The sequence below is a fragment of the Strigops habroptila genome, chromosome 8, assembly GCF_004027225.2.
Source record: "Strigops habroptila isolate Jane chromosome 8, bStrHab1.2.pri, whole genome shotgun sequence".
Taxonomy (NCBI): Eukaryota; Metazoa; Chordata; class Aves; order Psittaciformes; family Psittacidae; genus Strigops; species Strigops habroptila.
Window position 1 is genome coordinate 10,115,217 of NC_044284.2, and position 14,220 is coordinate 10,129,436.

Sequence of the window (14,220 nt, forward strand, 5' to 3'; positions counted from 1 at the left end):
GACTGGCCAAGAGTGGGATATTTTGTTGCATGGATTTAAGCAATACTGTGTGCGAGCATACCATGTGGGTATGTATTTAGTGAATTGTATGGGGTGTATTTAATGAGTGACCTATAACAGTCCTCTGGTTGAAGCTGCTGAATAACATTGGCCAAAAACACCTTTTCTGTCCACTGCGTTATTGAAACACATGAGTATGGACATGCTCTCCTGTTGTAAGTAAGAGGTTTAAAAGCCCAAGGGCTTATGATGCAATGCAGCTTTCACATCGGTGAGCTCAGGCTCAGATGAGTTATTCATCTATCCTTTTTTTGTCTCCTTTCTTGGATCAACACTTTCTGTTCAATGTTATTGGCATTCTTTATTTTAACCTATGTTCCCTTACCTTCCCAGGAGCTAAGGATAGGTTGGCTTAAGCTTCAGCTGTTAGACATTGAGGGAGTGAGAGAGATCTCCTGGCTGTATTTCAGCTTAGAGGTAGGAGTAGACAGATTAGCCTATTTGGTTCAGAGGACAAGAAGAAATGCCAGTCTTTCTGTTTCAAAGGTGGCAATTTTGAGATCTCTGCTGGTGTCTCTCTCATCGCATACACAGGGCCACTGCATGCCTTTCTCCAGCTCCTCAGATTCTTCTATTAAGGCAAGATGGAACAAGGCACTTCCATTCCTTTTATTCCCAGTGCAGACTGTACAGTTTTGCTTTCATGTCTTTTTGTATTTTTCGGTATGGAGGTGACAGACCACAATACCTTATCTCTGCATTCGTATGTGAAATTTTACCTTTGCAGAAGACTCTTAGCCTTATTCAGTCTTGTAGCATGGATGTTAGATACTGCTGGGGATTGAGTTTTCCTTCTAGTTCCAAATCATACACATCCTAATGAATAGAAGGAAGGAATCCTCTTGGAAGAATTTATTTTCATAGTAGTCAAAGTTTGTGGTTTGATGTGACTTACATCATTGTCCTGTTTCAGCTTGATTGCATGGTATTTTAGGTCTATCCCTTAAAACTGAAGTGACTAAGTCTTCCTGTAGCTCTGTGGAAATGCAGTGCAAATACAGCCAGTGTGTGAATACTTTCTATTCCACCACTTGAAGCTTCCTGGTGGAGAAATCCTAATGGCATTAGAAGATTTCCGTTGAAGCTTTTGATGGGATGGTCCTTGTATTTTTGGCAATCTAATCTATTCTTCATTTTTCTATGTAAATAGTCTGATTTTGACAGCAATTCCCTCAGCTGGAAGGATTGAAGTGATTCAAGCATTTACAGCAGACTCTCTTGATTCTTTAATATGACTTTTAGAACTCTTGCTAGGCTTTTAAATAAGGATAAAAAAAGCAAGAGCATGCCTCAACACTGCCTCTGCTTTTTGTTTTGTTCTAAACTGCATGTGCTATAACTGAAGCAGTTCTGTGCGCACTGGATGCTAGGGGACCTGCATCTGTCTTTATTTGTGGGATAAGGCTTTTCAGAGGGAGCACCTTGTTTGTTTTTCTGATGAATAAAGTCCAAAGGACTGACCATTTGAGTCTAAGAACTTCTCCTAAGGTAACCATGATGATGTTACAAAGTGTGCAGTAGCTTTCTTTTATTAATCAGGATTCATTCAGAAAGAGCTCAGACATTGCCACTGTTCTGCTTAACAGGAGGTTATAGTGCAGAGGCCTCTCAGGAGGATGGTGCCTTGGAGAGGCAAGTTCTTCAGTTTTGCTCAAGTGGAAGGTTAAAAAGCTTCTTCCAGCTATCTAGAGAAATAGGTACTGCTTTAAATTACTTATAGTATGAATGCACACATAGAGGCCATCATTTAAGCCTGCAGGTTAGATGGAGTTACTGACCTGTAACACTTCTACTGTCTTTATTTCTTCATGAAGTGTGTTGGATCAGTCTGGGGAATGTTAATGGAAAATGTCAAGCCACTTTCACTTTTTTTTTTCTTTTTTAGTGTAATGAATCAACTTTCACCATATTACTTGATTTTACAAATATGGGTTGCTTTTTTTTTCTTCCCAATCATTTTAAAGGCATGAAAGCAAAAGTATTATCTAGCTAATTTATTACAAAATTCTGAATTGCCATCATCTTAGCTGAATTTCAGTCCAGGTAAGTATTTTGTTTCCTGTTTGCCTTTAAGGCTTAAACTAGCATTAAAGCAACAGTATCACTTAAAGCAACACTTCCTGGAGGCTTCCAGCATCCGCAGGGAGGAGTGCTCCTTCAATTCAACAAAAACCCGAGTGTTTTTATTTATGACAGACAAATGTTCTGGACAGCTGGAAGTGGAGCTGCAAAGTCAAGCTACAAATCATTGAGGATGCCAAACAGAGGTGGCCCTGTATCTCAAAAGAGAGATTACTGTTGCTTCCACTTCCAAGAGCACACTGCCTCTGCAGGTATTCTGCAGATACTCTGTATCATGAAGGAGTCCTCTTGCGTTTCTATGGATATACCAGTCCATGCTTTTCCTTCACTTGCTTCAGTGGTATTGGATGTATCCATCCTGGGATAGAATCCTAGGACATGAGGTTGGCAGGCAGCTCAGGGATCAACTAGTCCTACCTTTCTTGGCGAAGGACAGACTAGACAAGATGGCCCAGCACTCTGTCCAGCTGAATTTTAAGTGTCCAACATTGGGGAATCCACCACTTCCCTAGGGAGGTTATTCCAATGGCTGGTTGTTCTCATAATGAAAAATTTTCGTCTTGATATAGGCTTATCTATTCAGCTTTGTACTCAGAGGTGGGAACCTGTATGAAGCTCAGATCTTCAGGATGGCCTGAGAAGTTTCTTGCTGTATATTCAGGGATGCTACATGGAAGTAATGTTTGATAACAGCATCGTAGTATTGTATTTTAAGAAGATGATGCCAGTTCTTCTATTCTGTCCCTGTGCTTGCAAAGCTTTACAATTAGAGTACCAGGCAGTTTCTGGAGGCTGGAGCACCTATGTATGACTTGCTTTTGTATTTGCACTCTGGAATGGAATTGAGCTTGGGCTTCCTGTCAGATGCCTACTGGGTGGAAGTGCTCTGGAGTGGCAGTCTGGTGGACATCCTTCCTCTAGTGCCTTTCCACCTGAAAATAACTCAGAAAGTTCTAGTTTTGAATTTCTTTCAGTTTTTCTACAGAGGATCCTTTGTCTGCTTGTTTTGTCTCTTGAGGCAGGATTCAGTACAGATCCTGCATCTGGATTAAGCTACTTCAGTTTGGAAGCAGAATGGTTTTTGTGAAATGAAAGACTTGGTTTCTCCACTGTGAGAGATGTTCTCTTTGTCAAAAGAAAATCTATACCAAAGAGAAACTTTATTCAAGTAGACTCAGTACCAGTGTTAACTCAGGTCCAGGATACTGCGCTACTTACTTGGATTTGAAGAATCTGGCTTTGTCCAGTAATTCTGTCAGAAGTACCGCTGTCACTTATTTCAGTACCTCTTCTGAGAGCAGACTGGTGTTCTCACCCTTCTAATTCAAACTAAGAGTCTTGGTCAAAGCACCCCTTTTTCCCAAGATGCCTGGCAAAAGTGGAGTTTAAACCGAGCATTTACGTGTCTTGTGATTACTCACTGGGAGCGTGTGCATGCTGATCTATAGTACTCATGCCATGTAGGTGGCTCTTCTCATTCCTTTCCAGTAACAAGGTATCTTGGGATGTGTGCATTTCACTTCCAGCTCCTCCTTGCTTTCCCTTCATCCTGGCAGTGTTTAAAATTTGAAGTATATGTTGAGAAAAACTGACTGTACAGAGGGCTTCCATTAACTTCTGTGGAGGGCATCAACTTGCAGTCCTCCTTTCATTTAGCAGTACTTGTAGCTAGTTGAGGATCTTATGGCTTACTGTCACCCAGACTCGATAAGCACAGGAATTATATATCTCAAAAGAGACAATTTACTTCTAATTCTTTGTCATTTTATAAAGTAGTGATCATGTGTCTCTTTGGAGCTCAACAGAGCTCAAACATGTCGCATATTGATAGTTTTCTTGCTGTTAAAGGCAGCTTTGTGCATGCTTAAAAATTCACTGAGGGAGAACACGTATTCTTTTAATTGTAAGTGCAGATGTTATCCACACAACTTCTCACAGAGATTGTTCCATTACTTTAAGCTTTCCAGCTTGCATTTGTACACAAGTCTTGCAATAGGCAGTTGCAGTTGCACTCTGCCTTGCCCTTTTCTTTAGCACTCTGGCCCCACCAGCTGTGATCCCTTTTAAAGTAAGGACCTGCTAGACCACAGGTCTGTCTTCTACCAGCTCTCTTCCAGAAATGTGATCCCTTTCCTCTGTAGGAATATTCTTAATGTGTCTACACTTGGAAGATGCAACCAAAAACATTGACTTGATGTTCTTTAGTAAAAGCTTTAATAGAAACCATCTGACAGTATATTCAAGTAAATGGTACCACGAGGATATTGTCCTAAATGTAATCTTCAAGTTGCTTGCATGCTGTTTTCTTTGATGTAATTCCTCAAAGTAGCTTCATAGTTGTGTGGAAGATGGCAGCTTTTGCTTTTCTCTGCCTCACAGGAGGGAGAAAAATTGAATATGGAAGTAAGATCATAGCAAGAATCTTGCGTTATTTTCTTCAGAAAGTTAAATTCAGAGCAAACTGTTAACTGGGTGACTTCTTACAAGTGGGATCTATACCACCTGATATAAGCTTGAGGAATCTAGTGAAAATTTACAATAAATAATTTAAATTCACAGGGAAAATGTTTTAACTCATAAAACATTGAAGCAAGGGGCTATTACGATGATCTACTAAATCCGTATACTGGCTGTATAAATCCAGTGATTTAATTTGAGTTGAAGAGCTGACTCGTTATGTACACAGTTTCTTATACAAGTTGTATAAAAATGAAAATACAGAAAATGAATGTTAACGTGACAAGTGTATTTTTAGTAACTTATTGTCTTCCAAAGATCATTAGTTATTCTAAAAGTTTTTGTGTGCCAGCATGAACCACTTTTGCTGTCTGTAATTTGCTACCATTTGTCTAGTTTTAGTCATATTGTCAACTGTCTGTGCTGAATAAGACTATACGAGTATTGACATGAGCTGGTGCTCCTGTGTTGGGAAGTCACCACCACTTACCTTGATATGACAGTGGCTTTTAAGTTGTTCCTCAACGATTACTGATAAATAAAAATATATGGACCTCATGGGATAAAGCTCTAAGTAACCTGGCTGAATTTCATAGCTGACCCTGCTCTGAGCAAGAGGACAGGCTGGAGATCTCCTGAGATCCCTTCCAGCCTGGCTTATTCTGTGATACTTGTGTGTATATACATGTGTGAGTGTATAAATGTGTGTGATATTTATGTATAATTTATAAAGATACATTGAGTGATTTCAGATATAGCTATAATAGATTTTTGTTGTGCTGGTTTTCTTTGCCCAGTCTGCCACTAAGAAACCTCGAAAGTCTCCGGCGGACAAGGGTCGTTCTGAATCTGGAGCCAGAGGAGCAAGTCGTGGAAGAGCTAATGGCCACCCTCAGCAGAATGGAGAAGGGGACCCTGTCACTTTATTTGAGGTGGTTAAGCTGGGAAAGAGTGCCATGCAGGTAAAATAACTAAGTCACCCCTTCACAATTCAGTATGTCCTGACTGTAGGAGTTCAGCCTAAGCTATGCTTTTGTAAACAGTTGTATTTTGACTTTACGGTGCTAACTGACATGATAAAATGGCAAATTAGAAAAATTTAGGGGCCAGGTCCCATTTTCAATATTGTTTTAGCCTGTCTACATATAATAAAAGTAAGGGGCAGAATGTGCTTTGATTGAGGACTGCCATATATACTTCTGAAAGGCAAGAGACAGATGAGAAAGTTATGTATTTCAAATTCTCCATGATTTTGTCCATTACTTCCAAATTGAAAATATATGTTGGTATTAAGCAGTCCATTAAAAATATCCTATAATAAGTTTTATATGAGGGAAAAGTATATATTAGTGATGGATCCAAGGCTTTTTTTGTTTGCTGCTTTTTTTTTTTTCAAAAATACCTACTGACACAAGCAGCTTTGCTTGATTACTTTGCGCTGTACTCTTCTTGCTGTCCCCACCAGAGCAGCAGGTGAAGGCTGAATGAGTTGCCTGGACTTCCTCTGTATCTAAGGGACAAAGATGGACACATCTTGAAGGAGAATTTTTCATTGGAAATTACTTATCTAAGATAGTTGTAGTGAATGGCCTCTGGAAGTGTTTCTTTCTCCTTTGTGTTTTGATCAATTTCAGAGGTCTTACAGGATCTGTTGGGCAAGATGAGTTCCACCTCGAGAACCTTTATAGATGATTGGTTTTGACAGTACTTTTATTCTTTTAAGAAGCTACTGGGCTTCACCTGTTGGTTTTGGCACTCAAAGGAGTAATAATGAGCCCAAAACACTGTTCATCCTGTGCAGTGCAAAGCCAACAGTCGTTCCTATTGAAGGATTGTTTAAGCAAACCTCTTTTACTTTGTAGTTCAGCAAAACAGTTTATTTTGACTTTATGGTGCTAACTGACATGATAAAACGGCAAATTAGAAAAATTCAGGGGCCAGGTCCCATTTTCAATATTGTTTTTAGTGGAGCTAAAAGAAAAGTCTAATTAACTCCCAAAGGAATCTAGTCCTTCCAAATGAGTGAAAGCTGTTGAAGATTTTCTCCCAGTCTCAAATCTGTGGAAGGTCTGAGATGTTATTCTAAGGAAATAATGAATGGGAAGTAAATGAGAATTCTTATACTTTATAGTTTCTATATTTACAGTTATTCAAGATTGACCCTTCTTATCTAGTAGGTGAAGACAGAACAAATTTACTCCTAACAAATGTACAGATTACTTGTGCCTCCTCTTCTTATATGTTTTAAGTCAGGGCTTCTAACTCTGCTTGGTTTTCAACACTTTTTTAAATTTCGTTTTTGGCAGGATTTGAGGAAACATCTGGAGTCTATTTTCTGGTTTTACTGTGGTACAGAACATACAATATGCTTTATGTAGTATGGTTTGTCTTAGAGTTATTGATATTTGCAGGAGCCAAATGAAAAGGAATGAGTGATTGCTTTGATATTGGATGACTCTGTGTGTGTGTGTGTGGAATTGACTTTGATGCATTTCATCTATTTCAGGAGATGCCATCAGAAGAAGTCTTTGCAGATGAAATTTTAAAAGGGAATTTCATGCATGCATTAAGAAACCTTTGGAATTGAAATTCAAAGGAATTGTTTTGAGAAATTTACTATTGTATATGCAGATACAGAAGGGTGTGTGTCTGTATATTTGTGTATATATACATGTGCACACACATGCTTAAAATGTGCCCCACCTGCATCTATGAGAAAGAAGTAGACAGCACATTTTAAGCAATGGAGAAATGATAAGCAAATAGTAAAGGAATAGGCAGGTTTATAAAATGATAGAATAGTTTGGGTTGGAAGGGACCTTGCAATGAGCAGGGACATCTTCAGCTAGAAAAGGTTGCCCAGAACCGCACCCAGCCTGGGCTTGAATGTCTCCAGGGATGTGCATCTGCCATCTCTCTGGGTGATCTGTGCCACGATTTTACTACCCTTATTGCAAAGAATTTCTTCCTCACATCTAAGCCTGAATCTCCCCTCTTTTAGTTTAGTTTTTATTTGAAGACCTGGGCTACAAACAGGCATAAATGACTTGAACCATAATTTCCAGAATATGTGTCACTTGTGCATCTTTGAAAATTCTACTGTTGGTAAAAATATATTAAAAGGAAAAGAAAAAAAGAGAAAAAAACCATATAGTGAGAAAGAGGATACAATTAAAATTGATTTAATATCTTTTAACTTGCACTTCGGAACAATAATCAAGTGAAACCAAGGTTCTATGAACCAAACCAAACTTACTAGCATCTTTATACTTTTCTTTTTCCTTAATTGCTTAGGGATTTTGATGTAACAATTAGGAGTGCTTGGCATTTTTGTTTTTTGTAGTTTGGATGCAGGTGTGTTGTGGCTAATTTTAGCAATTTTGTCAGTATTGCCAATTTTCTGATAAATGACATATATTTGGATTTGTCAGAACCTATCATTTCTCAATTTCTAGTTCTTTCCCTGTAATATGAACCTACATTTTTCTGTAGTGCTCTGAAGTTTGCTTACAGCAATGAAAACCCAGCAAAATTCCATTTATACATTCTGAGATTACATGGGAATCATGTGTTTTCTGATCTATCTGCTCCTGCTGTTTGCTCTCAGGATTTATTTTAGTTGTTAGATTTTTCTGGCTTTGTGTTGCCAACTCATGGAAGTCTGTAGCTGAATTCAATTCTCACTTCTTTTAAGTTTGTTCTCTATTTTGGTTCCCATAGCAGGATTCATTTAATTCTTCTCTTCAGGCTTAGTGCTGTTTGGTTCTTCCAGGGAAACAAAGCTAGGTTAGTATTTTGTATTTCAAGTATACATAACTTCAGGACTGCTCTTTGTATATAAATCTTTGCCTCTGTTATGAAGTGCTAGTTGTGTTGGGGTTAACTCTTACTTGAACTCTATAAATCAATTTGATGCCCGCATTAAGTTGGTATTGGGCTGTTGTCACTGCTTTTTAATTTGCTCTGTAATATTTTGTACAGTTAGTTACTTCGGAAGTTTTTATGTTGGCAGCTCCCATGTATGAAGTGTGATATGACCTACTGTTCATGTTTTCTGCAGGTGTGTTTTGTTAGTCCATTAAGACTGGTCACTGACCTTTTTCAGGCTTTATGCGTTTTTTTGGTCAGGCAAACACGATATTCTTTTGCTTTTTGTCATTTGTCTCTCTTGTTTGTTTATTTTTTCCTTGAGTGATTTTATGTAGACAGCTATATCTACTATGTAGACAGCTATATCCACTATATTTCCCCACTCTAAACCTCCATAGGCAGAACAGACTATATCACTGTTTCTCATGGCCTAAGCTGCCTGATTTGACACTGACGGGAATGAAGGATGTGGGTGAACCTCCACTCCTCCAGCTGAGCCCCCAATACAGAGGCTGACTTGTAGCTTATATCTTTATAGATACTTCTCTACTGGTCTCTGACCACAGCATTAAGCCAGCAGTGAAATAGAGTGTGTGATGATCTCAAATTTTGTTTAGGCTTCAGTCTGAAAATTTCTCCTAATTGTGACCTATTAGCTGTAATGAAGTTTGTTCTTCTGCATTGGTCAAACCAAGCATGAAAGTGTTCTGCTTTCTTGTGTTCAAAGGGAATTTGTACCTCGCCCAGAACATCAGAGAGAATCATCAGTGCTTGTAAGAGGTGTTCAGTTCCGAAACATGAACAGACCTATGCTTTGATTACTCTGTAATATTATCATAGACTGGTTTGGGTTGGAAGGGACCTTAAAGCTCATCCAGTTCCAACCCCCTGCCATGGGCAGGGACACCTTCCACTAGAGCAGGTTGCTCCAAGCCCCTGTGTCCAACCTGGCCTTGAACACTGCCAGGGATGGGGCAGCCACAGCTTCTCTGGGCACCCTGTGCCAGTGTCTCACTGCCTCACTTACATGTATTAACATTTACCCTTAACTGATGTTATCAGTTTGCTACAGGTTAGAGAAAAAAAGTTTGAACCCTCTGCCTAGCTAATGAAAGTAATCTTGGTGTCAGTTAGACATGGTTCAGAGTATGGTAAAAGTATGCCAACAGGCATTTTAGGATATTATATACAAAGAGAGCTTTCTAGTATGTTGAAATGGGAGTTTTCTCTGTGCCACCAGAAATAAAGAATGTGCGTGGTTCCTCATTGTTCTTGTCTGTGCACCTTGGCATGCATGGATTTGAGTCCTCCAAGATTCCACCTGTCTATCGCAGACTAAGGTTCAAGATTACTACATGCAAAAATGAAGGGTATGCATCCTTATAATTACGTATTTCATCTGTTGGAAATAATATGGAAGAGGTAAAGGAAATGCTCTCCTCACTTTCAGCAGTGCTCTTTTTTGTTCTTTTTTTTCCACAAGTGTCTTACTGGGGTGGTTGCCAGTTCCTTTTATCATAATGTATCAGGTTTGGGTGAGGTTCAGTCATCAACATCTGCATCTGAAATTATATATGATTGAAATTCCTAGTACTTCCAGTACCTTTTTCTGTCACTTCGAGGTTTGATGATCTGTTCAAGAAATGCAGGATAGTATGTTCTTCCAAACTGATATGTCTTTATTCATCTTGTTAATATGGCATATGCTATATAATTTCAGTAATTTTTGTATTTTCATAGCATTTAGGGCAGAAATTATGGTCTGTATACTACTTCCCTGTATAGCTCAGACCATGGAATTACACCCCATTCCAGTATTAAGCCAACAGCTTCTTTTACAACCATAATTTTTCTATGTTAATAGTAATATTAGTTTCAGTTAATTAGAAGTTAGGGGAGGCCAACCTTAGCCACTGTATAGGCAGAGCCAAAGTTTGGAACATCATTGTTCCCCAACAGGTCTTGCTCCAGCTCCCCTATCCTGCTGATTGCAGGTACCTTGGCCATTGCAGCAGGAAGCTGGGCTGGTGAACGTGGAGCAGGAGGTGGCATTGGTGTTGGAGAAGGCATTTGGTGCCCTCTTGGAGAGCAAGGCTGCTCCTTGGGCTGGCTTCTTCCAGGGAAGGAAGATGATGGTGGAGTGAGCCCCAGTGACTGCTCAGCTTTGTCAGCTGGTTCCTGATGCATTCTGCATGGATTAAGCTTTCCTTTGCTTACTTCCCTCAACTCCCTGGAATTTTATCTCACAATTATTTTAATCACATAATCATTGTGCAGTATAGATAATCCCCATCTTCCTTAGTCCTTCCAGTGGTTCTGGTTAGAAAGAATTGTTACATGCCTGCTTTAATCTTGCATAAACTAAGGCAGCTGTTGAACAGATTGGTCTCACCTTCTCCCACACCTGATGGTTTTTACACCTTTCTTGTGTGTTTGTAGTGGCACCAAGAAATAGATTTAATTAGAGCCTGACACTTTGATGGATATTTTTTTCTTTTTTAACTGGATCAGCTCCCGGATTCAGCTCATCTCTGGGAGCAGCTCAGACTTATTCTTGATTAGAATGACTGTATAACCATCACCATACCTACCTTATGTAGGAGGAATTACATATATGCTTTTACATATATTCTCGAGCTTAAAACATCAGGGCAGCTGCAATTGGATTGTACCAGAAGTCCAATATCCTTTCTCTGACAATGGCAGTTAAGAAAGAGAATAAGGCAGCAAAGATGTATTCTGGGAATTCTCCCTACCTCGGACAGTTTGCAGCTCAGCATGAATGTGGTGTCTGTGTTCTCAGTAGCATTAATGGCTTTCTCTTCCCTGAGTTTGTCTCTTGTCCCTATTAGAAGTCCTCTTTGCTGGATAGCGTCTCTGCATCTGCTTCTAGCATTTTTGGGAGTGAAGATTTTTGAAGAGTGCCAATATACAGACATATTTGGTCAAGTGTTATAGTTGTTTTTTGTGTTAAAGGCATATTTTAGTTTAATTGTCCTCTGTTGTATTTTGACAATGCTGTATTCTCCAACTTGAAGGATGGATAATAACTTTGGGTTTCCCCGGACTGTCTGAGAAACTCCTTAGGAGTTTAAGTATTCATTCTCTAGAGTTTACAGGGTAAAATAACTGCAACTTTATTTACATTTAAACTGGTATTTTGTTTTCATATTAATATGAATTTGTTCTGTGGCCCAATCTAGATTTGCTTTTGGTTGAATGCTACTGAATTAGAAGAAAAATGAAATGAAAACGAGGTACATGTTTTCATGCTTTTTATACTAGGAACAATTCAGCCACCAGATGTAGCGTTAATTAATTAGAAGGGTATCCCTTAATACCAAATAAGTCTTCCTACAGTCATCACACGTTACATCATGTGTTTTCCTTTGTGATGTAATAAGATGTAGGATGATTTTGCTCTTCATGTGAACACATGCGCCAGCAGTGCAATCTGTGAAAGCATTTATACCTAAAAATGCCTGTTAAAGCCAGAGAAGACTTTTGCTCTCTAGAATGTTATCCTTTCTTGAAGTGTCTGGGATGATCTGTGAACCCTTTACAAATCGTGCTAACACTTGAATCATGTTTTTTAATAAGTCGATGGGTCTCTCTTAGTGGAATAACTAACTTTGCTTCCACATTCCTCTAAGGACTTCTTTTGTTCTCATGTTCAATGTATATGAGTAGTTTTGGTGCTTTGTAGCATCTTGGAACCATTCATGCCCATGATTAGCCCAGCTTAAACAGCCCCAGCCCCATGGAAATTATGTTACGCATCAATTTTAAGAGATAGGCATCTACAAACATTCTGTACTGTAGCAGAAAACCTGCTGGGTATGAGGCTGTCGCATGGTCCATTTGTCATTTCTGAGGACTCAGGTGAGGAAATACAGCTCTGAGCAGTGCAGATCTGCTGTGTCAACAGCGTTCATTCCCAGTAGTTCCTGTGATTTTAATCCATTTGAGAGAATAATTTTTCCAATGCTTTTTAGGCACATAAGTGTAATGACAGTAAAATTGTGTCATTCCAATACTCTCAAAAGAGAACTAAATATTTTTATCTTTCAGTAGTGTTTGGTTGGTTGTTTTTTTTTTTCTCCCAAATGGTTCCATAAAATGTGTTACACTGATTTCCCTACATAATGATATTTAATGCTCATTTTCCTGCATGGAAACATGTATTTATATGAAATGCCAAACACAGATATCTCTGTATGGACAGTATGAATCCTTTAGTTTTATCTGGAATACATACTTCTAGGATTATATTACTTCCCTCTCTGTGCTTCAGGAAGAAAAAAAGTTGTATAGGTACACACTGTATAAAGTGGATTTTCCCATCTTTGCTTGTGATGAGAAAAACAAGAAACAGGTACTGTTACATTAAAAAAAGAATCATTTGGGCTTTTCAGAAGGTGCTTGCTAGGTGTTAGCAAAGTGTGAACTCATAATCTAAAATGGCCACCTTTAGGGGAAAAATAGTAAGTTGCAGCTTCACAATCTGCGATTCTTTTTAATTAACCTTATGTTAGGTTTTTCTATGAGTATATATTAGACTTACTGGCTGCAATTTGCAATGCAGCTAAATAGTCATCTTGAAGTCTAATGCACAATCTTAAACTGCATGTACTTTCATGTGTTAGGAACTACTTTCTCCCCAATAACTATCTGTGTAATTACTTCAGTCCTCACAAAATTTAACCTTAAATGACTTTTACTCTTTTTAAAAAGAAGACCTGCATGGATTCACTAAAAAAAAACAAAAACAACTTTTGTGCAAAGCATTATAAATCTGTCACTGCTTGCCTTTCTTTCCCTGTGTTCTTAATTTTATTGTACTCTTAAGTTCTTCTCACTGTCTGTTAAAGCATATTTTTTAAGTTCTGTCTTCTCTTTGAGCTGCTCTTTATACAGATAATTGAAATCTTTAATTTCACTTTGCATTCCTTTTTTGTTTTAGTAAGCTTTGAATTTCATTTGAATAATTTTGGTTTTTTGGCAGAAGATGTTAGCATAAGCTCTGATTTTTGTGTTTTTTCTTCCTGTCTTTAATGTAAACATGCTACGCACCCATTCTAGAGTCATCTTTTGTTCTGTCATATTCACTGTAAATGAAGCACGTCCATGATCAGTTGCATGAAATGGTATATTATTTAAATGTTCTTTATACTTGATTTGCCTTGGTTTACAGTTGACTCAGATTTTACACTTGACCGTGCACTTTATCTGTACTGTCGTTTGTTGTCACTTTGTGGTAGTAGCACTGCTGCCAGATTGTTACTTTATTTAATTGTGAAATAGCTGGTTTTGAAATCAACTTTCATTAATATTTAGTGGGACTGTGGTGGTTCACAGGAGCTGGCAAGGTATCATCTGCAGTTAGTTCCTCTGCTTCCTCCAGCACTTAATGCTCCTAAATGTAGTAATGTTCTTGCACTGAAGGAATATGACATGGATTTGCAGTTGTAAAGCCTCCAGGAGGTAACACAATACCTTCATTATTTCATTCGTTGCATCAGACTTCTGCCTTTACTGGCAATCCAAGCTGCTGTTTCTCTTCAGTTCTGTAAAATGTTCCTATTATCTTTTAGCAGACTTTGAGATGTGAAGGTCAATATATCTGCAAGTCTCCTTCATTGATTTTAAGTTGTTGACTCAGACTGTGGATCTATTCTGCTACTTGCTTGACTTTAAGCTTTTCATTTCTGTGGGGTTGCCTGTTCGCCATATTCTTCATATTATGCTGCA

The 14,220-nt window shown here is 38.5% G+C and overlaps 1 protein-coding gene across 5 annotated transcripts in view; it reads left to right on the forward strand.

Moving 5' to 3' along the window:
- The window catches only part of STAG1 (stromal antigen 1), a 190,526-nt gene that overhangs the window by 53,455 nt on the left and 122,851 nt on the right, over positions 1-14,220 (forward strand). For 3 of the 5 annotated variants that reach the window (XM_030494152.1, XM_030494155.1, XM_030494154.1), the window contains exon 4: positions 5,382-5,561. In XM_030494152.1, the coding sequence (XP_030350012.1) occupies positions 5,382-5,561 (180 nt within the window). The remainder of the gene's footprint in view (positions 1-5,381; positions 5,562-14,220) is intronic. The other 2 variants (XM_030494156.1, XM_030494157.1) reach the window with 1 other exon arrangement.